Source organism: Giraffa tippelskirchi, chromosome 12 (genome assembly GCF_054371585.1).
Source record: "Giraffa tippelskirchi isolate mGirTip1 chromosome 12, T2T-mGirTip1v1.2.pri, whole genome shotgun sequence".
NCBI lineage: Eukaryota > Metazoa > Chordata > Mammalia > Artiodactyla > Giraffidae > Giraffa > Giraffa tippelskirchi.
Window position 1 is genome coordinate 45703692 of NC_137286.1, and position 25000 is coordinate 45728691.

The 25000-nt window shown below is 41.3% G+C and overlaps 2 protein-coding genes across 14 annotated transcripts in view; both read left to right on the forward strand.

The window, feature by feature from the left end:
- Positions 1-898, forward strand: part of ARPIN (actin related protein 2/3 complex inhibitor) — a 37276-nt gene extending 36378 nt beyond the window's left edge. For all 9 annotated transcript variants that reach the window (XM_081547094.1, XM_081547095.1, XM_081547093.1 and 6 more), the window contains one exon: positions 96-898. In XM_081547094.1, coding sequence (XP_081403220.1) covers positions 96-104 — 9 coding nt within the window. In that variant the 3' untranslated portion in view covers positions 105-898. The remainder of the gene's footprint in view (positions 1-95) is intronic.
- Positions 899-7486: 6588 nt separating this feature from the next.
- AP3S2 (adaptor related protein complex 3 subunit sigma 2) overlaps positions 7487-25000 on the forward strand; it is a 46058-nt gene continuing 28544 nt past the window's right edge. For 2 of the 5 annotated variants that reach the window (XM_081547099.1, XM_081547101.1), the window contains exons 1-4: positions 7487-7595; positions 12178-12269; positions 12676-12787; positions 19041-19112. In XM_081547099.1, coding sequence (XP_081403225.1) covers positions 7527-7595; positions 12178-12269; positions 12676-12787; positions 19041-19112 — 345 coding nt within the window. In that variant the 5' untranslated portion in view covers positions 7487-7526. The remainder of the gene's footprint in view (positions 7596-12177; positions 12270-12675; positions 12788-19040; positions 19113-25000) is intronic. The other 3 variants (XM_081547100.1, XM_081547102.1, XM_081547103.1) reach the window with 2 other exon arrangements.

The following is a 25000-nucleotide window of genomic DNA, read 5'->3' on the forward strand; positions in this document are numbered from 1 at the left end:
CGAGGGCCCGACCGGTACCTCTCGATCGAACCCTTGTTTGATGACAATAGAAGATGTTTATGAAATACACTCTGTTCATCTCTCTTTACCTCTAGGACGACTGAGGTCAGGGAGAGATGGGGTACCTCCAGGACCCACCGGCACCATTGAGCATTTCTTCCATCAACTTTCACTCCGGAACTCAGGGGAGCAGGTCCACCAAGCCTTACCTGGTTCTTCCCTATGGCCACCGTGGAATATTCTCTTCGAACAAGCTCTGCTAAAATGAAATCTAAGACCCCGATGTTAGCTGTGTGGCGCCAGGCTGTGGCTCATGGAGGGTCCCTCCCTGGATGTGAGTCTAGCCTTCCCCAGACATTTTCGTGGTGGCCCTTGCCCTAAGTGGCAGCCTTGTTTGTGAAGGCAGGCAGGGGGCAGGTCCCCCTGGGGCAGTCAGAAGATCTGGGCTTGCTGCAGAGTTGGGGGGAGTCCCTCATCTGTACGCAGAGTGGCTCCGAGGAGAAGTTAGCAGGACCCCCTTCTGTCCTTCTGTTTCCCGCTTTCCTTCTGCAGCTGCCCTCCTCCCCAGTACTCTGTGTCGAGGGCCTCTGCCCTCCTGCTCAGCCCTCTTCTTTCCTCCTGCCCTTCTCAGCCCCCAGAACTGCCAGTTCTTTTTCTTCCTCTGGTTCTCTGCTACCTTGGGGGTTGCTGTCTCCTGACCTCCCTTGGCTGTTTTCCTGGGGATGCTCTTTTTTCGGAGGCTGAGCTCTGTAAAAAGGTATGGCCATAGGTAGAGCCAGCTGGTCTCCTTCTCTCTGACTCCCTCCGCCAGGCCACAGGCCACATTTTGGATAACATCTTTCTTTCTTGTTTTGTACCTTGAGAATTTTTTATGAATGAGTAAAATTTCAGGAAAGGATTCCTCTACACTGACTGTTTTATTGTTAGGTATAAACTGAGCAACCTCCCTATAAGAAGACAGCCATATCTTTTTTTTTTTTTGGCCATTCCATGCTGCATGTGGGATCTTAGTGCCCCGACCAGGGATCGAACCCATGTCCTCTGCATTGGGAGCTCAGCGTCTTAACCACTGGACCATCAGGGAAGTCCCAAAAGCCATATGCTTTTGGTCATGAACATTACCTTGCAGGGTAATGTGTCCACATCCACGTCAACGAAGAGATCAAGTGTTGAAATCTACATATCCTAAGAGTGGGTAGGGACTTAGAATGTAGATCTTGCTTGCCTCAGAGAAAAGGGGGTGGTGGTAAACTAACGAAGTTCCCTAATGTGTCAAACACAACACTAGATGCTTTCCGTGATGATAATTACAGTTGCTGACTGCGGGGGGCCTCTTGGTTCTAGTACTTGTGCCAAGCACTTGCGGTGTTTTACTTGTACAACCATCCCAAGAGGCACAAGTGATTATTATCTACATTTTTTTATATGATTTTCATGGTTGAGGTCCCAGCATGTATTATCATGGTTCAAACTGTCATTGGCCTTCCCGTATATTTTAGCCTGGGCTCAACAATATGGCTGTGAGGCTTGGGATTAACACTTCATTTAGACTGACAGAAGTCACAGGTGGCTGGAGCGCTCCTGGGTCTCTTCTGTTCTTGCTGCCCTTGTCTCAGTTCACATCCTTGTTCTCTCATTGCGGCTACTCTAGAAGCTGCCTCCCTAGTGTCCTGTATCTGAATGGGGTGGGCTCACCGTTGAGCATGCTGGGACCTCAAGCATGCAGTGGCCAGGGAAGGGCTTAAACAGGAGGAGGACTGGGGACACTGACTTGGGGAGAGGCACCCAGGGAGGGCATCCTGCTGCCCAAAGGGTAGGGCAAGCTCCTGTGGGCAGGCCACCCTCCTAAATAAGGAGGCACAGTGTGTCAATCGGGAAAACCTGGGGCAACAACTAGGCTGAGGGGTCTCAGCAGGTCGGAAGGAAAAGGCCATCATGGCTGGAGCTCAGAATGATGGGAGTGGAACTGCATTGGAGGTGAGGCTAGAGGTCAAGCATGGCATCTTCAGCATGTTAAGTGTTGATGTTTTGGGACTTTATCCTTAATATCTTGGAAGCCAGTGATCCCAGGGAGAGTAATGAGATCTGATTTGTATATTTCAAAGATTGCTTGACTGCAGAGAAACTGAAGGCAATGAGCCCAGATAGGAGACTGTTGCCGCGGTGGGGGTGAGAGCCTAGAGTGATCTGGTCTATAGCAGCGGCAGAGAAGATGGAAAGATATTCAAGCAGGCAGGTGGAAAGGGACTTTCCAGCAAGAGAAGAGGACCTACAAAGCCATGGAAATAAGGGAGTGGCCTGACCTTGGAATATACAATTTCTGTACATGGTCACTGCAATATTACACCAACACATAAAATTTGATAATCTTTTTTCAACTGATGTTATATAACCATTTTCTATATTGCTACATAGTCTTCATACCATTGTTTTTAAGATTGCCTTAATGAAGATCTCCTGGAGAAGGTCATGGCAACCCACTCCAGTATTCTTGCCTGAAGAACCTTATAGACAGAGGAGCCTGGACACTTCTGAAGCAACTAAGCAGCAGCAGCATCCTTAATAGTTCTGTCATTTTCCAAATTTTGGGTAATTAATTGATCCCTATTTGGAGCTGTGTCAAAAACTATTTTAAGTTACATAGTTCTCTCACTCGCCTGCCCCTCCCCCTGACTATATTTAGGGGGTTATTTCCTTAGGGATGGATTCCCAGGAGTCAGATTACTGGAAATCTAGGAATTCTTTGTAAAGATCTTGTCATATTGCCAGATTGCTTTACTGAATAATCTCACCAGCAAGGCAGAAAAGGACTATTTTCATGCTACTCTTGCCAGATTTGGATGTGATAATATTTTAAAAATTGATATTGATAAGGTGAAAATAATACTTTAATTTTAAAGTTAATACTTTAATTTTAATTAGCCTTTTCCCCCATTAATAGTGAGCTTAAATATTTTTTTCATCTTTGTTTCCTAGATGTATTTCCTTGTTTGTTATTCAGTTCCTTTGCCCATTTACTGAGGGGGAAGGTCTTTGGGGTTGGTCAGTTATATTTTAAATATAACCATTTTCCATATTTTAAAAACTTTTCCATTAAAAAACTGATTTACAAACATAAAAATTTTATATATTGATAGCTATGCTGCTGCTGCGGTTTAGTTGCTAAGTCGTGTCCGACTCTTTTCGACCTCATGGACTGTAGTCTGCCAGGCTCTCCTCTGTCCATGGAATTTCCCAGGCAAGAATACTGGAGTGGATTGCCATTTTTTCCCCCAGGGCATCTTCCCCACCCAGGAATCAAACCTGCCTCTCCTGCTTGGCAGGTGGATTCTTAACCACTAAGCCACCAGGCAAGCCCTTTGGTATATATACTTCTAATCTTTTACAAAGTACGGTGTCCCTGTATATACTTCGTGTAATCTTTCCACTTACAGCTATGCCATGAACATTTCCCTAGACCATAAGCCTTTCACAACATGATTTTTTATAACTTGAATATTTCTCATATGCATGTGGATCAATGCATTTAACCAATTTCTCATTTTCGAATAATGAGTTGTTGCTTCCCATTTTCCCCGAAGTAAGACTGCTGAGATGCATATTCCTGAGGCTAAATCTTTTCACACATACACAGTCGTTTTATTATAAATTCTAAACTGCAAATGCTGGGTCTAATGTACAATATATTTTAAAGGCTTTTTTATACATATTGTCAACAGTCCTTTGGGCAGGTAATTCCCATTTGCAGCTCTATCTGAAATATAAGGACGTGCTCCACTCACCCCCCACTAAGGCATTAAAAGAAAATACAAACCCTACCAATTTGGGGTCGCAGGTACCTTTTAAAAGGAATTGCATTAAAGATCCCTTAATTCCACCATTCGCTATCTACCATGGAGAGACAGCCCTTTTGAACGAGGAGGCACATATGTAATTCACTACAGCACTGTTTGTAACACTAAAAAGTAAGTTCAGTTCAGTTCAGTCACTCAGTCATGTCCGACTCTTTGCAACCCCATGAACCCGCAGCACGCCAGGCCTCCCTGTCCATCACCAACTCCCTGGGTCCACCAAAACCCACGTCCATCGAGTCAGTGATGCCATCCAGCCATCCCATCCTCTGTCATCCCCTTCTCCTCCTGCCCTCAATCTTTCCCAGCATCAGGGTTTTTCCAATGAGTCAGCTGTTTGCATGAGGTGGCCAAAGTGTTGGAGTTTCAGCTTCAACATCAGTCCTTCCAATGAACACCCAGGACTGATCTCCTTTAGGATGGACTGGTTGGATCTCCTTGCAGTCCAAGGGACTCTCAAGAGTCTTCTCCAACACCACACTTCAAAAGCATCAATTCTGCGGCGCTCAGCTTTCTTTATAGTCCAACTCTCACATCCATACATGACCATTGGGAAAACCATAGCCTTGACTAGACGGACCTTTGTTGGCAAAGTAATGTCTCTGCTTTTTAATATGCTATCTAGGTTGGTCATAACTTTCTTTCCAAGGAGTAAGTGTCTTTTAATTTCATGGCTGCAATCACCATCAGCAGTGATTTTGGAGCCCAGAAGAATAAAGTCAGCCACTGTTTCCCCATCTATCTGCCATGAAGTGATGGGACCAGATGCCATGATCTTAGTTTTCTGAATGTTGAGTTTTAAGCCAACTTTTTCACTCTCCTCTTTCACTTTCATCAAGAGACTCTTTAGTTCTTCTTCACTTTCTGCCATAAGGGTGGTGACATCTGCATATCTGAGGTTATTGATATTTCTCCCGGCAATGTTAATTCCAGCTTGTGCTTCATCCAGCCCAGCGTTTCTCTTGATGTACTCTGCATATTAGTTAAATAAACAGGGTGACAATATACAGCCTCGACATACTCCTTTTCCTATTTGGAACCAGTCTGTTGTTCCATGTCCAGTTCTAACTGTTGCTTCCTGACCTGCATACAGGTTTCTCAAGAGGCAGGTCAGGTGGTCTGGTATTCCCATCTCTTTCAGAATTTTCCACAGTTGATTTCGATCCACACAGTCAAAGGCTTTGGCATAGTCGATAAAGCAGAAATAAATGTTTTTCTGGAACTCTCTTGCTTTTCTGATGATCTATCAGATGTTGGCAATTTGATCTCTGGTTCCTCTGCCTTTTCTAAAACCAGGTTGAACATCTGGAAGTTCACGGTTCACGTATTGCTGAAGCCTGGCTTGGAGAATTTTAAGCATTACTTTACTAGCGTGTGAGATGAGTGCAATTGTGCGGTAGTTTGAGCATTCTTTGGTATTGCCTTTCTTTGGGATTGGAATGAAAACTTACCTTTTCCAGTCCTGTGGCCACTGCTGAGTTTTCCCAATTTCCTGGCATATTGAGTGCAGCACTTTCACAGTGTCATCCTTCAGGATTTGAAAACAGCTCAACTGGAATTCCATCACCTCCACTAGCTTCGTTCATAGTGATGCTTCCTAAGGCCCACTTGATTTCACATTCCAGAATGTCTGGCTCTAGGTGAGTGATCACACCATCGTGATTGTCTGGGTCGTGAAGAACTCTTTTGTACAATTCTTCTGTGTATTCTTGCCACCTCTTCTTAATATCTTCTGCTTCTGTTAGGTCCCTACCATTTCTGTCCTTTATTGAGCCCATCTTTGCATGAAATGTTCCCTTGGTATCTCTAATTTGCTTGAAAAGATCTCTAGTCTTTCCTATTCTATTGTTTTCCTCTATTTCTTTGCATTGATCACTGAGGAAGGCTTTCTTATCTCTCCTTGCTATTCTTTGGAACTTTGCATTCAGATGGGAATATCTTTCCTTTTCTCCTTTGCTTTTCGCTTCCCGTCTTTTCACAGCTATTTGTAAGGCCTCCTCAGACAGCCATTTTGCTTTTTTTGCATTTCTCTTTCTTGGGAATGGTCTTGATTCCTGTCTCCTGTACAATGTCACGAACCTCCATCCATAGTTCATCAGGTATTGTCTATCAGATCTAGTCCTTTAAATCTATTTCTCACTTCTACTGTATAGTCATAAGGGATTTGATTTAGGTCAAACCTGAATGGTCTAGTGGTTTTCTCCACTTTCTTCAATTTCAGTCTGAATTTGGCAATAAGAAGTTCATGATCGGAGCCACAGTCAGCTCCTGGTCTTGGTTTTGCTGACTGTATAGAGCTTCTCCATCTTTGGCTGTAAAGAATATAATCATTCTGACAGAATGTGGTCCACTGGAGAAGGGAATGGCAAACCACTTCAGTATTCTTGCCTTGAGAACCCCATGAACAGTATGAAAAGGCAAAAAGATAGGACACTGAAAGATGAACTCCCCAGGTCGGTAGGTGCCCAATACGCTACTGGAGATCAGTGGAGAAATAACTACAGAAAGAATGAAGGGATGGAGCCAAAGCAAAAACAACACCCAGTTGTGAATGGGACTGGTGATAGAAGCAAGATTCGATGCTGTAAAGAGCAATATTGCATAGGAACCTGGAATATTAGGTCCATGAATCAAGGCAAATTGGAAGTGGTCAAATAGGAGATGACAAGAGTGAACATCAACATTCTAGGAATCAGTGAACTAAGATGGACTGGGATGGGTGAATTTAACTCAGATGACCATTATATCTACTACTGTGAGCAAGAATCCCTTAGAAGAAACGGAGTAGCCATCATAGTCAACAAAAGAGTCCGAAACGCAGTACTTGGATGCAATCTCAAAAACGACAGAATGATCTCTGTTCGTTTCCAAGGCAAACCATTCAGTATCACGGTAATTCAAGTCTATGCCCTGACCAGTAACGCCGAAGAAGCTGAACAGTTCTATGAAGACCTACAAGACCTAGAATTAACATCCAAAAAAGATGTCCTTTTCATTATAGGGGACTGGCACGCAAAAGTAGGAAGTCAAGAGATACCTGGAGTAACAGGCAAATTTGGCCTTGGAATACAGAATGAAGGAGGGCAAAGGCTAATAGAGTTTTGCCAAGAGAACGCGCTGGTCATAGCAAACACCCTCTTCCAACAACACAAGAGAAGACTCTACACAAGGAAATCACCAGATGGTCAACTAAAAAGTAAAGATGAACCTAATTTTCCCCAACCTGGGAATAACTAAAGTAGCCATCTTCTCTACACCGCCTCCTGGGAGCGCGGCTGCTGTTGCGGTTTCTGCTTCTCCATCCCATCCTTTTCCGACGGGCTCGGCTTTGCGCGGGGCCGGGATTCTGCGGCAAGCAGTCGTTCTAGACAAACGGCAGAGAGCCGGGTTCGCGTCCTGGCCAGGCCCTGACTGGGCAACCGACGCCGGCCGAGGTGACGGCCCTCCTCAACCTCGGTGTCCGCAGCAGCCTCTCCCCCGCCAGCCAGCCGCCCATCCTAGAGAGCCTTCTTCCAAGGCTTGCCGGGAAGCCGGACTCTTCGTGGTCAGGCCCCTGGGCGCCGGGACATGTTTCCGGGGACCACTCTCAGCAGCGCACCAGCCGGAAGCGTCCTTGTTGTGGCGGAAGGAGAGGCTCTCTGGAAGTAGCCGGTGAAAGGAGTGTGGCGGGCAAAGATGATTCAGGCGATTCTGGTTTTCAATAACCACGGCAAGCCGCGGCTGGTCCGCTTCTACCAGCGTTTCGTGAGTGCGCAGCTTAGTCACGTCTTTTCAGGGCGCCTGCGCCCCCTTCCCTTTCTTTGGGCCGTACGGCGCACGCGGGCATAGCCCGCTTACCTCGGGGTCCGGAAACTTGAGTGACTCCAGACTCAGCCTTCCGCGGCCGGGAAGCCTGGGAAGGACTCTTCCAGTCTCAGGCCTTGGGTCCCACGCCCCGCTTCACCGGCTCTTTCCTCCCTCTTCCTGGACCCCGACATTTCTGTGCCATTCTGGGACACTTCTCCCAGAGTCTCGGGGCACTTTAAATGGTGGTGGGTGGTCTGCCTCCTTGACAGCTTGAACGAAGTCTTATTAATCTTGTTGGTCGCTAAACGCAGTTTCCCAAGGAGGAAGAAATATACAGCTTTTTAATAGTTTTGCTTTAGCCAGAGGATTTGAAAAGTGCTTTCTCGGAATTATTTTACTTCAGTGTAGGCTAGGAGTGCCCAGGGACTAGACATCTTTCATTCTGTAGAATTGAAGAAAGTTTCAAAGTGGGAAATATTGAGAAATTATAAATGCTGCCGCGTGAGGGCTCAGTGTGTGATAATGCAAATTCGAATTTTCCAAAAACGTTCCTCTGAAAAAATAAGCATCATTATTTGCCTCTTGCACCCCGACGTTTTATTTCTTCGTGGCTAAGTTTCAAAATGTTACGTACATTATTGGTGGACTGAGAAAACCATAAAGGGGAAAGTGTCAGAAAACTTACGTTCAGGTCTCAGCAACACTTTTTTTTTTACCCTTGTCAAGTTAACAAACCTCTTTCAGACTATTTTCTCTTGTTAAATAGAATGAATAGAAATGAAAGAATTTTTTTTTGGTACCTTTTAAATAGAATTTTTTAGCTTGGTTACATTTTATTAAATATCGATTTATATTAACATTCAATAACACTATTCAGTTTGCATTTGTGTGTGAATTTTTCTCAGGTTTTTAAAAGTGTTATTGTGATATGTTACATATCATACAGTTCACCTTTTAAAAATATACAGTGGAATGGTTTTTAGTACTTTAAAAATTATGCAACCATCACCCCAATTTTAGAATATCTTCATTATCCCAAAAAGGAATCCCTACCCATTAGCAATTATTCTGCATTTCCTCCTCAATTCCCCTAGTCTTAGGCAACCAATGATCTATTTTCTATCTCTCTAAATTTGCCTGTTCTGGGCATTTCATGTAAAATGGAATCATACAGTGTGTGGTCTTTTATTACTGACTTCTTTTAGTATAATGTTTTCAAGGTTCATCATGTTGTAGTGTTACCAGTTCTTTATTCCTTTTTATTGCCAAGTTACATTCCATAGATAGGTTTCCCAGGTGGTGCTAGTGATAAAGAACCTGCCTGCCCATGCAGGAGACATAAGAGATGTGGGTTCAATGGCCGGGTGGGGAAGATCCCCTGGAGGAGGAAATGGCAACCCACTCCAGTATTCTTGCCTGGAGAATCCCATGGACAGAGGAGCCTGGTGGGCTACAGTCCACAGGGTTTAATGAATCAGATGCTTGTAAAGTGACTTGGCACATATTCCATTGAGTGGATCTGTCACATTTTGATTACCCATTCATCAGATGCTGTTTCTACCCCTGGCTCTTGTGAATAATGCTGCTATAAGCATTCATGTACAAGTTTTTTGTGTAAGTGTGTATTTTCATTTCTCTTGGGTATGTATCTCAGAGTAGAATTGCTGAGTCACATAGTGACTTTGTAGTTGACATTTGGATGAACTGCCAACTGCTTGCTAAAGTGGCTATGCCATTTTACATTCCTATCAACAATATATAAGAAATACAGCTTGGGACTTCCCTGATGGTCCAGAAGTTGAGAATCCACCTTCCAATGCAGGGGACTCAGGTTGAATCCTTGATTGGGGAATCTAAGATCCCACGTGCCCTGGGGCAACTATGACCATGCCGCAACTACTGAGCCTGTGTGCTGCAACTAAGACTCAACGCAGCCAAAAATAAATATTTTTTTTAAATTCTAATTTTTCTACCTCTCTGTCAACATTTTCTATTATCTTTTTGATTAAAGACATTTTAGTAGGTGTTAAGTGGATTCTCCACTATTGGTTTTGGTTTTTTTCTAACAACTGATTTTTCATGCCCTTACTGACATTTGTATATCTTCTTTGGAGAGCGTAGAATTTTTAAGAACTAAATTAGCTCCGGGGTGAAAATAACCTTGAAAACTGCAGAATACTAGAAGATATGAGGGATATGAAAATCACTGAGAGATGTAAGCAATTGGTAATTTGCTGTTTTGTTGAATTAGAAATTAGGTAGCCTCACCATTTCATACTGCTTACCCACTGACTGTCATCACTTCCCGGTAGAGTCAGATAAAAGGCTTTAGTTTTCAAGATTTTTTTTCAGTTTAAAAATGATGGTGCTTAGCATGTTTTGTATTTCTGGGTACACAGAGTTAAGCCTTTACAGCATCCTGGCATCTGTGAACTTTGTGAGTTCTTTTAAATGGAAGCCAGAAAATAGTGATTGACTTAAACTTACAGTGACCAGTTATTAGCAAGTTTTTATTATTCATCCATTCATTAAATATGGAGAGCCACTGTGTACCTATGTAACTCAAAGTTGTGAAAAGTAATTGCTCCACAATGATGCTTTTCCTCTTTTTTCTTCTGTTTCTTTTAAATAACCAACCACTTCTAGCCTAAATTCAGTGCTATAGAGGGAAAGGGGGTAATGTTACTTGAGTTTATTTTCTGACTCTGAGGGTAAGTCCCGGTCTGAAGGTTTTCTTAAGCTTTGCTACTCAAAATGGTTCTCAGATCAGCAGCTTTCTTATTACCTGGAAACTTGTTAGAACTGCAGTCTCAGGACCTACCCCAGACCTACTAAATTAGTCTGCATTTTAACAGTATTTCCAGGTGATTCGGGAGAAGGCAATGGCAACCCACTCCAGTACTCTTGCCTGGAAAAATCCCACGCACGGAGGAGCATGGTAGGCTGCAGTCCATTGGGTCGCTAAGAGTCGGATGTGACTGAGCAACTTCACTTTCACGTTTCACTTTCATGCATTGGAGAAGGACATGGCAACCCACTCCAGTGTTCTTGCCTGGAGAATCCCAGGGACGGAGGAGCCTAGTGGGCTGCTGTCTATGGGGTCACACAGAGTCGGACACCACTGAAGCGACTTAGCACCAGCACCAGGTGATTCATTATTCAAACTCACTGAGTTGTTGGTTTTTTTTTGGCTGAGACACCTCGCTTGAGGTATCTTAGTTCCCCCGCCAGGGACTGAACCTGTGTCCTTGGCAGTGAAAGCACAGAGTCCTAACCATTGGACTGCTGGGAAAATCCCATTATACATTGAGATTTGAGAGCACTGATCTAGAGCTTTTAATTACTTTTGTCTTTTTTTTCTTGGCTGAGAGACATGTGGGATCTTAGTTCCCCAACCAGGGATTTGAATCCACACCCCTAGCAGTGGAAGTGCAGAGACTTAACCACAAGACCGCCAGGGAAGTCCCTGTTTTTGTTTTAATGACTGATTTCTCCCTCTCTGTATCTTTTTTTTTTCTAAACATACTTAATATGAACCTCATATGTATAAATAGAAATCAAATGTGGGTCATCAAGAGATCCCATCACATTTGAGCTTTCTGTTGTGTAGTAAGTAAATAGTAAGTGAAAAGTATTTACAGATCTGCAGTTGCTCAAGATTCAAATCTCTTAATAGAATATTTTCTGCTTTCTCAGTAGTACTTTGTTGGTCACACAGCATCTTATATATAATGTCTGTATTACCGGTATTCAGTTCAGTTCAGTCGCTCAGTTGTTTCCGACTCTTTGCAACCCCATGGACTGCAGCACACCAGGCTTCCCTGTCCATCACCAGCTCCCAGAGCTTGCTCAAACTCATGTCCATCAAGTCAGTGATGCCATCCAACCATCTCATCCTCTGTCATCCCCTTCTCCTCCTGCCTTCAGTCTTTCCCAGCATCAGGGTCTTTTCCAGTGAGTCAGTTCTTTGCATCAGGTGGCCAAGGTATTGGAGTTTCAGCTTCAGCGTCAGTCTTTCCAATGAATATTCAGGACTGATTTCTTTTGGGATTGACTAATTTGATCTCCTTGCAGTCCAAGGGACTCTCATGCAGGTTTTTAAAACATGTACATGATTACATCTTGACTTCCTTACAGTGGTAGATCTATTGACATTTGTTATTTGTCCTGGCATAGATGTTTTCTAGGGTAATATAAAATATTTCAGAACTGTGCCTTCTAGGTATTCTTTAACCTTGTATGAGAATTCTTCGACCTTGTATGAGAAATATCAGCTCACCTAGCAGGACAGTAATGGTTAGGGACTAGATATCTAGGTAAATATACCCTATTTTAATTCCTGTAACAGAGCCTTTTCCATTGTCTATAGATTCTCCTTTTATTTTTTCCTCTACTCATCATTTCTGTCTTTTCAGGAAACGGGTACCAAATGTTCAGATCATTCCTGTTTGGAAGCACTTGCCTTCCTGTCTGTCCTCTTTGATGGGATATAGTTTTTCAGGCTTTCCCACTGACTCACTTTATTTCTTTTATTCCACAGCCAGAAGAAATTCAGCAGCAGATTGTTCGAGAGACCTTTCATCTAGTTCTCAAGCGGGATGACAACATCTGTAACTTCTTGGAGGGTGGAAGGTAAATCATCAGTTTTCTCCCCATATATCCACTTTTGGGTGGCCTTCATCATGCCATTATTGCTTCTTCAGGCAGTGCTTAAGTGTCGGGTGAGTATCTGATGCAGTTGAGCTGAGCTGAGGATAGTCTGCTCAGGGAGAGACTTCGCTCTGTTTGGGAAGCTATTAAATGATTGTGCTTCAGATATTTAAATTTGGTTCCTGGGAGGATGGGTAGAAGAAAAAATGAAGTAAAATGGCTTTAGGCACCTCTGCCAAATTTGGTTGCCCTTCATCTGGTGGAAATGGCCTATTGTTTGGCCTACCCTCCCCCTTCTTTTGGGCCCATTTTCATTCCTTGGCACAGAGCTTCTCTTTGATATGTTCAATTCAAATACAAGCTTTTAAATGTTTCCCATCTTCCACAGTTTGATTGGTGGCTCTGACTACAAGCTGATTTATCGGCATTATGCTACCCTCTACTTTGTATTTTGTGTGGATTCCTCAGAGAGTGAACTTGGGATCTTGGACCTAATCCAGGTATGTGTAGCAGGTAATGATGGTAGCCACCTCAGGGAGTTTGGTTTGGATTTTTAGTAGCTAAAAATCTGTAGTAGCTAAAAATTTTTGATCTGTATGTAGATCCTCTAGTCAGTCTCTTTATTGATACTGGTAAACATTGCTGCATGTCCACCAGGTGGTGCTGTGAGAAAGCTCCTTAGCAACCCTCCACCATTCTTAGCGCTTTTAGGTTCTTTGCTTTTCCAACTCTCTCACTGCCCTTGGTTTTCTTATGAGTCTGACACCAGTTCCTATATGTATACTCCCCCAACCCCACACCTGAAGCAAGTAACTCAGTTCTCCATGGACACTCACCAGGGGTCCCACAAATTTACTCAATTCTGACACTTGTCTACCTGAAGATAGATACCAGTGTCAGGTCCCGGTTGTCTGTCACCTGTGCATTTGACTGACAGCCTGTAGGTTGAATAGGCCCAAGATTGCCTCCTCACATGACTTCCTCTTCAGGTTCAGTTAATTTGCTCAAGTGGCTCACAGAACTTTATAGAGAAACATTTTACTCTCTACTAGCTTAATGTGAAAGGATATAACTTAGGAACAGTCAGATGGAAGAGATGCATAGTACAAGGTAGGTGAAAAGGGCGTGGAGCTTCTGTGCCCTCTCCAGGCACGCCACTCTCCTCAAATCTCCACTAACACAGAAACTCTTGCTAACATAGAAACGCTCTGAAACCTATCCCTTTTGAGTTTTATGGAGGCCTCTTTACATAGGTGTGATTGATTGAGTCTGCATCCCCTCTCCCCTCCCAGAGATCAGTAAGTGGGACTCAAAGTTCCCAGTCATACAGTTGGTTCCCATAGCAACCAGCCCCCATTCTTTGGTGCTTTCCAAAAGTTAACCTTATTAGCAGAACGAGACAACCCTATCACTTGGGAAATTCCAAGGTTTTTAGGAGCCAGCAACAAGGATGAATACCAAATACATGTCATTATAAATTATACTATCATGTCATGTTTGGAAATTTTTTTTCAAGTATCAAACTAAATGATATTTTAAAATACATACTTCATATTTTCACTTGTAATTCTAGCCTGAAACAAAGGAACTTGATGTTTTGTCTAATATGTACAGTCTTGACATAGGTAAACATGATTTTTTTAGGCTTTTGAAAAGGCTTACAGATTTCTTTTCATTACTTTCATGGAAATTGAGGTATGTGAGACCCTATACTGGGAACCATTAATTAGGACAATTCCTTTATTTGGTACATGATATTCTAGATAGACTTTGTGTGACTTCAACAAGTCACTTAAGTTGAAAGCACTTAAAAAGAGCATGTGTAAAACCTAATAACAACAATTATAGAGAACTAGCTATAGAATATAAACTTTACTTGTTTACAACCATATTTTGTTTTATTAAGATAAAATTAAAGAAGCTAAATTTAATAAACTTTAGGATAAAGAAGTGGAAATTTTGAATGTGTATTTTTATTTTATATATACTATACTCTTCCAAAAAGTTATATTCTTGGATATAGCAACTTTTCATTTTATTTATATATTTTACCCATTCACATTCAGAAAATTATTTTGTATTAGTTTTAAAATTGCATATATCATATTCACTTATCATATATAAAAGTAAAAATAAATACTGGAAACAGCCAAAAAAGACTCATCTCTGTGGTAATTCTAAATGCTTTCTTAACACCCGAGTCAGATTGGATATTGAGAGTCAATGTGGCATAACAGAAAGAGCTCAAGATCTAGACTCAGAAAACCTGGGTTAGCGTCATGGATCCACCATCTGATATAGAAATCTTAGGTTGTAAAGATGGAAACAGACTTACAGAGAGCAAACCGGTGGTTGTCAGAGGGAAGGAGGGTGGAGGTGGAGGGCAGCACGGTGAAGAAGGTTAGGAGCACAAACCTCTGGGTGTGAACTAGATGAGCCGGGGATATAACATACAACTGACGCAGTATGAGCCATAATATGTTAATAACTTTGCTTGAAAACAGATGGTTCCTAGTCTTATTGTACTGATTGTATCATAACATATGCAAATGTCAAATCACTATGTAGTATATCTGAAACTAACATCATGTTGTATGTCAACTATATTTCAACTGAAGAAATCCAAAATACTATGTCATAGAATTCAATTGTGACAACGTATTAAGTGTTTTACACTATAGAATGCTATAGGAATGTGCATGTAACAAATGTATTAGAAAGTAAATGAAATATAGTGATAATATATTTTTTAAATTGAGATGCAGTTTTTGGAGGAGATGCACTTCAGATATCTATGTTAATAAGACAAAGAGAAATGTAACTTTATAATATTATGGACATTTATTAAATACTTAGGGAGTATTAGATTTGGGAAGATAGATAAATAAAAGGTGAAAATAATAGGGAGTGAGAGGTTTGATCTTTTAAAAGACAATAAAACCAATAGTTATCCTAATAAAAAGAGAATAAAGGTCAGAAAAAGAAACCATCAAAATGTTTTTAGAAGTTAAAATACATAGTTATAATGCCAATGTATTTGAAATAACTGACTCCAAAAAATAAATATCCAAAGTAGATCCACAGAAAGACCTTGAATCCAATATCCTGATGAAAAAGAAAGGTTAAATGAAAAACTGACTCCCTAATAGACTCAGTAGATTTTTTTTTAAATGTTAAAGTAGAAGAAAACCTCTATTATGTAAGTTATTTTTTAAACTCAGACTAAAAAAAAATTGTACTGCTTAAGTGTATTTTATGGAGTAAATTGATTATGATCCAGAAACTTCTCAAAAAGAAAATATTGGTCAGATATTACATATTACTATTGGACAGAATCATTAAATAAAATCTTAGCCAGTAATTTGTTGAACCAAGGAGTCATGAGACCTGTCTCGTTTTGGATTCTCCCATTAACAAGCAGTATGATCTTAAATCATTCAAGTTTTGTTGGTATAAGGGTTTTTGTTTCATGTTTTGGTTCTGTGTGTATGAGCATTTGTTTTGATTTATAAGTAAGATGTTCTTTTCTAAGTAAATTTTTTTCTCTCCGGAATACTGCATACTAAAAGAATTATTCATTATGTCCTTCATTATGTCCTAATAGTCTTTATTCCAAGGATACAAGTCAATTGAACAATGAAATATTCTTGTACGTGTGCTTAGTCACTCAGTCGTGTCCAACTCTTTGTGACCCCATGGACTGTAGCCCACCAGGCTCCTCTGTCCATGGGGATTCTCCAGGCAAGAATACTGGAGTATGTTGCCATTTCCTCCTCTAGGGGATCTTCCCACCTCAGAAATCGAACCCAGGTCTCCTGCATTGTAGGTGAACTCTTTACCATCTGAGCCCTATCTCTGTTACAGCAATAAGAAAGATAGTAGAAACTAATGTAATTTCATCCAGTAGATGCCCAGAGAAATGATTACCCAAATTATTTTTCTGAAGTACTCTTAAATTGGAATAGGAAGTATTTTTATTGGTTATTTAGTGCATGTTTATTCAGTGTTTATTGTTGAAGAAATAATACACTTATGTGGCTCAAAATTCAAAAGGTATAACAAGAGTATATAGTGAAAGCATCTTTCTTCTCTTCTCCCCCAGTCACCCAGAAACAGCCAATTTTAGTTTTAAAACCAAGAGCCATAGTTTTCTCAGGGGAGAAATCTACAGGCATTTATCAAAAGGGTGTCTCTTACTGTTCACTCTAATTTGAGCAAACATTTGTAATGAGTGATTAAAAAAGAAATGAATAAATAACATAGTAAAGGAGGAGAGAGGTAAGTTAGCACTTTAAGATGGCCTGATATTGTACCTAGAAAACCTTAAAAAAAGAAAAAAAGTGAGCGGAGATTGTAACAGGTAATGAATGATATGAGCAAAATGGCAGAATAGGAGACCAGTTTATCAAAACTGAATTTCCTCTTTTGAAAACAGCTAGAAAATTCCTAATTAAAGAAATTTCACTTACAGTAGTGACAAAGGATATTTAATGTTTGGAAATTAACTTAGTGTGGAATACTTGACATTGAGTCCAATAAAACTGAAAAATCCTAAAGGAAGAACATAAAAGAATTCTTGAAATAAGTGGAGCTACAAGCTCTCTCCTTACTGGGAAGAGAAGAAAGAGATCAAAGATGACAGTAGTGATCAATAGATTAAATGGAAAACCAAGTATAAATCCAGGAGATCTTGAAGAACTTGGTGAAGAGAAAGTTTATCAGGAAAAATGAATGGCCAAGAAATGCAGAAGTATATTTTGAGAAGAAAAGGGCAATAATGAGTGATTGGCTTTATTCATAGGCTTCAGAATATGTAATGGTTGCAGGTGAAATTCTTATCCACCTGGAAAATCCAAAACAACTGGAAAACAGAACTAGTAGTAGAATTCAGAGACTGGATACAGGTTTAATGTATAAAAATTAGTAGCTTTCCCTTAGCAATTATAAGTTAGAAAACATAAAATTTAAAAGAGGCCCACTTATGATAGCAAAAATTTCCTTCAGGTACCCAGGGATAAATGTAAAAATGTAAGCTCTATATGGAGAAAACTTTGAAATTCTGCTGAAAATATGATAAAAGAACAAAATAAATTAATAAAGCATACCCTTTGCTTTTGAGAAAATTATTAAATTATATATATACATACATAAGTTACTTTTAAAATGTCAGTACAGTTGACCCTTGAATAACACAGGGGCCAGGGGTGCTGACCCTCCATGTTGTTAAAAATCCACATATAACTTACAGTGGACCCTTCTGTATACCCAGTTCCTCTGTATACACGGTTCTGTGTACACATTTCCTCCATATCCATGGTTCCTCACCTTCGGATTCAACCAACTAGAGATTGTGTAGTACTATAGTGTTTACTATTGAAAAAAATCTGAGCGTAAGTGCACCTGCACTGTTCCAACCTGTGTTGTCCAAGGGTCAACTGTACTTCCAGCTTGCTGCTGCTAAGTCGCTTCAGGTGTGTCCGACTCTGTGCGACTCCACAGACGGCAGCCCATGAGGCTCCGCCGTCCCTGGGATTCTCGAGGCAAGAATACTGGAGTGGGTTGCCGTTTCCTTCTCCAGTGCATGAAAGCGAAAAGTGAAAGTGAAGTCGCTCAGTCGTGTCCGACTCTTAGCGACCCCATGGACTGCAGCCCACCAGGCTCCTCCATCCATGGGATTTTCCAGGCAAGAGTGCTGGAGTGGGGTACCATTGCCTTCTCCAGTACTTCCAGCTTATAAATTACTAAAAACCCAATCAGAATCTCAATAAGATGACTGTTGTTTTTAAGTAATTTTTATTGTGAAACATGTATATATAACAAATATGGAAAACATGCCTATATAGTTTGAAGAATACCAATTTAAAGAAGAAACTATCACCCAGATTAAGAAACAGTACTTTGCTAGGGCCTTAAATCTCCTATATGTCCCTCCTCAATTCTATCCTTCTCATTCACTTTTTCAGACAAGTTGATCACTGCTTTGCTTCTCTGTATAGTTTTATCACGTGGTATGTATTCCCTAAATGATACTTTGCTAGTTTGGAAAAACTTGAGTGTAAGTAGCAGTGTAAGGAAAGGGTAATTTGCCACCTTTTATGTAGATTCAGGGGCTGGCAAAACTGAATTGACGGTAGGAGTTAGGATGGTGGTTACCTTTGGAGAGGGGGCTTCCAGGAGCTCTAATGCTCCATTTCAGTATCAGGATGGTGTTTACATGGTATGTTTGTTCTGAACTCATTAAGCTGTACTTTTATCATTTGTACACTTTTCTGTTTAAGTCTTATATTTAAAGGTAAATTAAAATTGTTAAGCATGTTAATTAAGTTGATTCATGGAAGAGTATTTTGAAGTTAACGTTCATTGAATTTAGCCGGACAGGGCTGTTAACACCATCATAATGAAAAATTTTTTTGCATGTATAAGTGGAGGCTGGGGGAAAGGACATAATATAAGTAGTTTTTTTTGTTATTCTTTTGTATATTAATAAATTAGCATCTTATAAAGGAGGAAAGAAAGCCACATGTGTCTGCTGGTTGTGTTGCTCTACTGAAAACAAGATGGTCCTGTCCTCAGTTGCCCCCTTCAGATTGGGATAAGTAGGGTGATCAGCTGGGAGGTTTGGAGTGCATTGGGGTTTTTTGTTGGTTTTTGAGATTTATCATAAAGCAAATAGTATCTTGACTGCCCCCTTTACTTTCTCATGTGACATTTATGAAGATATGAATTATGTATCTATTTCTGCTTGTTTCCTAGGTTTTCGTGGAGACTCTGGACAAGTGTTTCGAAAATGTTTGTGAATTGGATTTGATCTTCCATATGGATAAGGTACTACTCTCCCAGGCCAGGGTTACTGGGAAGCTAAGAACTTTGACCATCTCTAGCCATCTGTACACCTTCATGTTCTTTCCCTTTTTTTTTTCACTTTGGAGATAGTCTTAGAACTTGTTTTATTTAGTAACTTAAGTTTATAGTTTTGGGAGTACTTTGCTAAGATTTGTTACCAGTTGTAACACACACAGGATTATTACTGGGCCTATATTATGGTTCATTTTTCACAGACAGACTTGTTGGTTTAGGGCAATGATGGCTACCAGGCCAATGGTAAGATAAATAGATTTATGTTGATTTTGAAATGAGTTTCCTAGGTATAGTCCAGTCACAGTGAAGCTTTGAAATAAACATGGCATGGAGTTGTTTTGGGTTTTTTTTTGCTGCTCCACAAGTCATCTTAGTTCCCCAACCAGGGGTCAAACCCATGCTCCCTACACTGGAAGCACAGAGTCTTAACCACCAGAACGCCAGGGAAGCCCCGACACAAGGGTTTTTGACTTAGTGAAATTTACATTTTTCCTCAAGAGTAATATAGTGACTGAGACATCAGTAACATATTTTGAGGTCAGGTGATTGATATTCTGTAGCCTGCCAGGCAGAATTGAAGTGGGCTAAAGTACATGTCCGCAGTTACGAGTTGCTGGCATCTAACACTGACGTGGCTAACATCCTCATGTGCGAAATTATATGTGGGAAATAGCCAGTGAGGGGATAGATAGGGGCTTCTTTTATCCAGCTTGGCACACGCTGTACCCAGTGCTGTTCACTGGTGGAGGTGGGTGCATCTTAGGTTTGCTTGGCTCTGGTCTTTCTTCCACCGTTGATCATCTCTATGATCCATGGCCCTTGGAGGGAGATAAAGATGTTTAGGAGACTATTCCTCATTGCTGAGCCGTGATCCTTTATTAATTTGTTTTCATCATGACAAGGCAGGTTATTTTTAGATCCATCATTGCCATCTTGAGGACTTTGACATCTCAGTAGAATCTTCAGTCTCAGTTAACTTTCCCAGGGTTTTCCTGGGCCAGTGCAATGGGTGTTGGAATGGAGTAATGTTTTTTCTCTCAGCAACTGGCTTGGCGGTGTGGCTCCCTGAGCAGCCTGGTACAGGAGAATCAAAGAACCCCATTCCTTTTGTATTAATAGGTACTTGACTTGGGGCTCCCTGATAGCCTCACAAGGCTTCCAGGGCTCACCAATGCTTTTGAGGTGGTCAGTCTCTCTTTTCATAAGAAAGGATCTTAGAAACTTCAGAGATCTCTTACCCCTCCTCTTTGCAGCTAATAACAGTTGTTGTAGACCAGGGCTTCCCTGGTAGCTCAGCTGGTAAAGAATCTGCCTGCAATGCAGGTGACCACAGTTCGATTCCTGGGTTGGGAAGATCTCCTGGAGAAGGGAATAGCTACCCACTCCACTATTCTTGCCTGGAGAATTCCATGGACAGAGGAGCCTGGCAGGCCCCAGTCCATGGGGTTACAGAGTCAGACATGACTGAGTGACTTTCACTGTCAGTTGCTAAAGATGCTGCTATTGGTAATTTTTGTCAAGGAGAGGCATAGCTCAACTCCATTTTCCTTCTGTACCAGTGGGGAAAAAGGTTAAGATTAAAGAGACTTGAGAATATGGAGGGAATGGAGGAATGCCTTCCATAGGCTTTGTTGTTACTATTATTTTAAAGCAATTAACAAGAAAAATTGTGAAATACAAGGTGTTACCTTGGGGTTACCACCTGGTTTCAAAGTGGATTCTTTTTCAGTTGTCACCTGTTGCTTACCAAGCCGGATCCACATCTCAGATCATGATTTAAGGGATAGATTCTACCAGGGAAAGGAAATTCCCAAGCAATAGAAGAGGAGGCACTGGTCTTCCATCCTCCCGTTGTACCCATGGGGACGGCCTGTCTCTGCTAGAGTGGTGTCCCCCACCTCCCTCCCATACCCTCCCCCTTCCCCACAACGCCCTCTCTTTATATCACGTAGCTGAGGGAGCAAACTTACTAGTGAGATACACAGACTGCCTGGATACTAGACAATCTATGTTTGGGTGCCAGCTTTCTGTAGAAGTTGTCTCAGAATGCCAGCTGCCTAACACCTGAAAACTCAGGGGCCTATGGGATGATATACCTGGAGGAGGCAGTTGAGGGTCCTATGGGAAGTTGAGCTTGGGTCCTTTGCATTTTAGTTTACAATTTAGGGTCAGTTTTTAAGTTACACATGTGCTCACGCACACACACACACACACGCCTGTTGGAATTTTGATTGGAATTGCATTGAATCTATAAAAGATTGAGGAGAATTTACTTTTTACAATATCGTTTTATCCATGTTATGGTATATCTATTTCTTTAGGTCTTTGAGGTTTCTCTGAACTTTTACAGTTTTTCCCATAGAGATTTTACATGTCTTTTATTAAATTTATTCTTAGATACCTGTTTTTTTATGTACTGATGTTTTAAATATTCATTTTTTTCCTTTATTGCTGCTATCGTCATAGAAATCACTTTATTTCTGCATGTTTATGTTCAATTCAGAATTATGTTCAGTTCAGTCGCTCAGTCGTGTCCGACTCTTTGCAACCCCATGAATTGCAGCACGCCAGGCCTCTCTGTCCATCACCAACTCCCGGAGTCTACCCAAACCCATGTCCATCGAGTCGGTGATGCCATCCAACCATCTCATCCTCTGTTGTCCCCTTCTCCTCCTGCCCCCAATCCTACCCAGCATTAGGGTCTTTTCCAATGAGTCAACCCTTCGCATGAGGTGGCTGAAGTATTGGAGTTTCAGCTTCAACATCAGTCCTTCCAGTGAACACCCAGGATTGATCTCTTTTAGGATGGATTGATTGGATCTCCTTGCAGTCCAAGGGACTCTCAAGAGTCTTCTCCAACACCACACTTCAAAAGCATCAATTCTGCGGCGCTCAGCTTTCTTCACCGTCCAACTCTCACATCCATACATGACCACTGGAAAAACCATAGCCTTGACTAGACGTACTTTTGTTGGCAAAGTTATGTCTCTGCTTTTAATATGCTATCTAGGTTGGCCATAACCTTCCTTCCAAGGAGTAAGCGTCTTTTAATTTCATGGCTGCAGTCACCATCAGCAGTGATTTTGGAGCCCCAAAAAATAAAGTCTGACACTGTTTCCACTGTTTCCCCATCTATTTCCCATGAAGTGATGGGACCAGATGCCATGATCTTAGTTTTCTGAACGTTGAGCTTTAAGCCAACTTTTTCACTCTCCTCTTTTACCTTCATCAAGAGGCTCTTTAGTTCTTCACTTTCTGCCGTAAGGGTGGTGTCATCCACATATCTGAGGTTATTGATATTTCTCCCGGCAATCTTGATTCCAGCTTGTGTTTCTTCCAGCCCAGCGTTTCTCATGATGTACTCTGCATAGAAGTTAAATAAGCAGGGTGACAATATACAGCCTTGTCGTACTCCTTTTCCTATTTGGAACCAGTCTGTTGTTCCATGTCTAGTTCTAACTGTTGCTTCCTGACCTGCATACAGGTTTTCAAGAGACAGGTCAGATGGTCTGGTATTCCCATCTCTTTCAGAATTTTCCACAGTTTATTGTGATCCACACAGTCAAAGGCTTTGGCATAGTCAGTAAAGCAGAATTATGTTAGACTCTTACTAATTCTGATATTTTATCTGTAAACATTTTGCTCATTTCTTTTCAATCCTGTACATTTCATGTCTTTTTCTTGCTCTACTCTACTGACTAGGAACTCCAATGTAATGTTGAATAGAAGTGGTGATAGTGCCCATCTCATTTTGATCCTGATTTCAAAGGGAAGTCCTCTTCCTGTCAGTATTTGCTGTATATATAGTATTTGAAGTATAGTAAATTTGGAGGTAAATGTTCTTTATTAAGTTAAAGGGAGTGTCTTCTCTTTCTAGTGGCTAAGAATTTTTAGTCATGAGAAGTTGTTAAAATATATCAAGAACTCCTCCATCTCCTGAGGTAATCACTTTTTTTTTTCTGTATTGTTCTAATATTGTTTTTTAATTATTTGTGAGGATACCTGCTAAAGCAGTAAAGTAATCTCAGTCCCATCTATTTTATTGCACATGACTTTTGCAGGAAATAAAAGGCCATAAAAATATTGTTCTTTCTCATGTCTTATCTTCAGATGAGTTCTATACAGTGTTTTGCTGCGGCTGCACATTTCTTTTACAGGTTGTAAAACTGTTTTATTTTTAGTTGCTCTATGACATCAGGAAATTGCTATCCATATCTCCTAATGTTTTTGAAAAGTGATGATCCAAGGAACCTGAGTCTCACTCTACTCGCCGTAGAATGTCAGCAGGTATCTTCCAACAGGTGGCTTTCTTTCAGTGGGATTTCAAGCTCACCTTTGCCCTCCATGTAGAGCAGCTGCTAATTCAGGCTTATCTTCTGTTGATAGAGGAAAAATGGTCTTTTTACTCAGATAGGCAAAGGATCTGTCATAAGACAATAAGAATGTCACCTTTAATGCCATCCTTCTTAATTGAAGAGTCTCTCCAGCTCAAGTCAGGATTCCCCTCAGATGGTTTTACACTGTGCGTTGGGTCGTCACAGGTAGCTGCCCCATTCCCCTAAGTAGTGGTGGCTGGAGCAGGAGGCCTGTGTAAGGACCAGAAATGACTGAATTCCTGCTGTCCTGGCAGTTGTTTTTTTTCCTTCCTAATGTTGAGATTTCTTTCTCAGCTTCTAAGTTATTTATGTCAATGTCCTCTTTTTATTACTGCGGCTCTCTTCACCTCTTCTCTCACCCTTTCTTCCTGTATTAAAGAAAGTTTAATCCATTCCATTTCTAGAACTAAGTTCTCTTCCTGTCCCTAATATGCATCATAAATCTCACTTCTTCAGCTCACCTCTGAGATGTCTTTATTTGCTCTTTCTTCTGTAACTACAAATTTCCCCAGATTGCCCCAGTCTCTTACAGAATACAGCTCTCACATGCTTCTACTGCTCCTTTTAACTGTCATTTCATTTCCATCATTTCATTTAAGGTAAACTTCTTCAATGAGTGAGTGATTTATACCCAGTCTTGCATTTCTATTTTATCTGTTGTTTTTCTGGAGCCTATAGCCTAGTTTTCACTTCTACCCAAAATTCACTGATTATTTCCTAATTCCATTTTCCAGTCATCACCTTCTTTAATGTTTCTGCAGCATTTGATGCTGTTGATCATTCCATGGATCACTGCCTTAATCCTTTTCCTGCCTTGCTGCTACTGCTGCTGCTAAGTCGCTTCAGTCGTGTCCAACTCTGTGCGACCCCAGAGACGGCAGCCCACCGGGCTCCTCTGTCCCTGGGATTCTCCAGGCAAGAACACTGGAGTGGGTTGCCATTTCCTTCTCCAATACATGAAAGTGAAAAGTGAAAGTGAAGTCGCTCAGTCGTGTCCACCTCTTAGCGACCCCATGGACTGCAGACTACCAGGCTCCTCCGTCCATGGGATTTTCCAGGCAAGAGTACTGGAGTGGGGTGCCATTGCCTTCTTTCTGTCAAATAGAACTCTCCTGTTTTTTCTCTTACTCTTTTCCCACGTTCTACCAGTAAATTATGATGTCAGTCCTCTCTCGCTTTACTCTTTTCCCTCTCATGCTTCCCTCTCAGATCCCAGTTGCTCAAAGACATTTCTTTCTTATTTCATTCTAGTGTGTTGTTTCTTCTTGTCACTTCTTATCCGTAGCCAGGTTCAATGTGTGTCTCCTGAAAACTGTTTCTTCCCTTAGCTTCCCTTGTTTGGCGGCAGTACCGGTATCTGTGTCATGTACATGCAAAACCTTTCCTTCTTCTTTCGTGCCCCCAACAGCCAGTCAGTCACTAAAACCTGTGCTTCTTTCCATAGAGTCCTTATATCTTGTTCTTAGATTCACCAGTTAT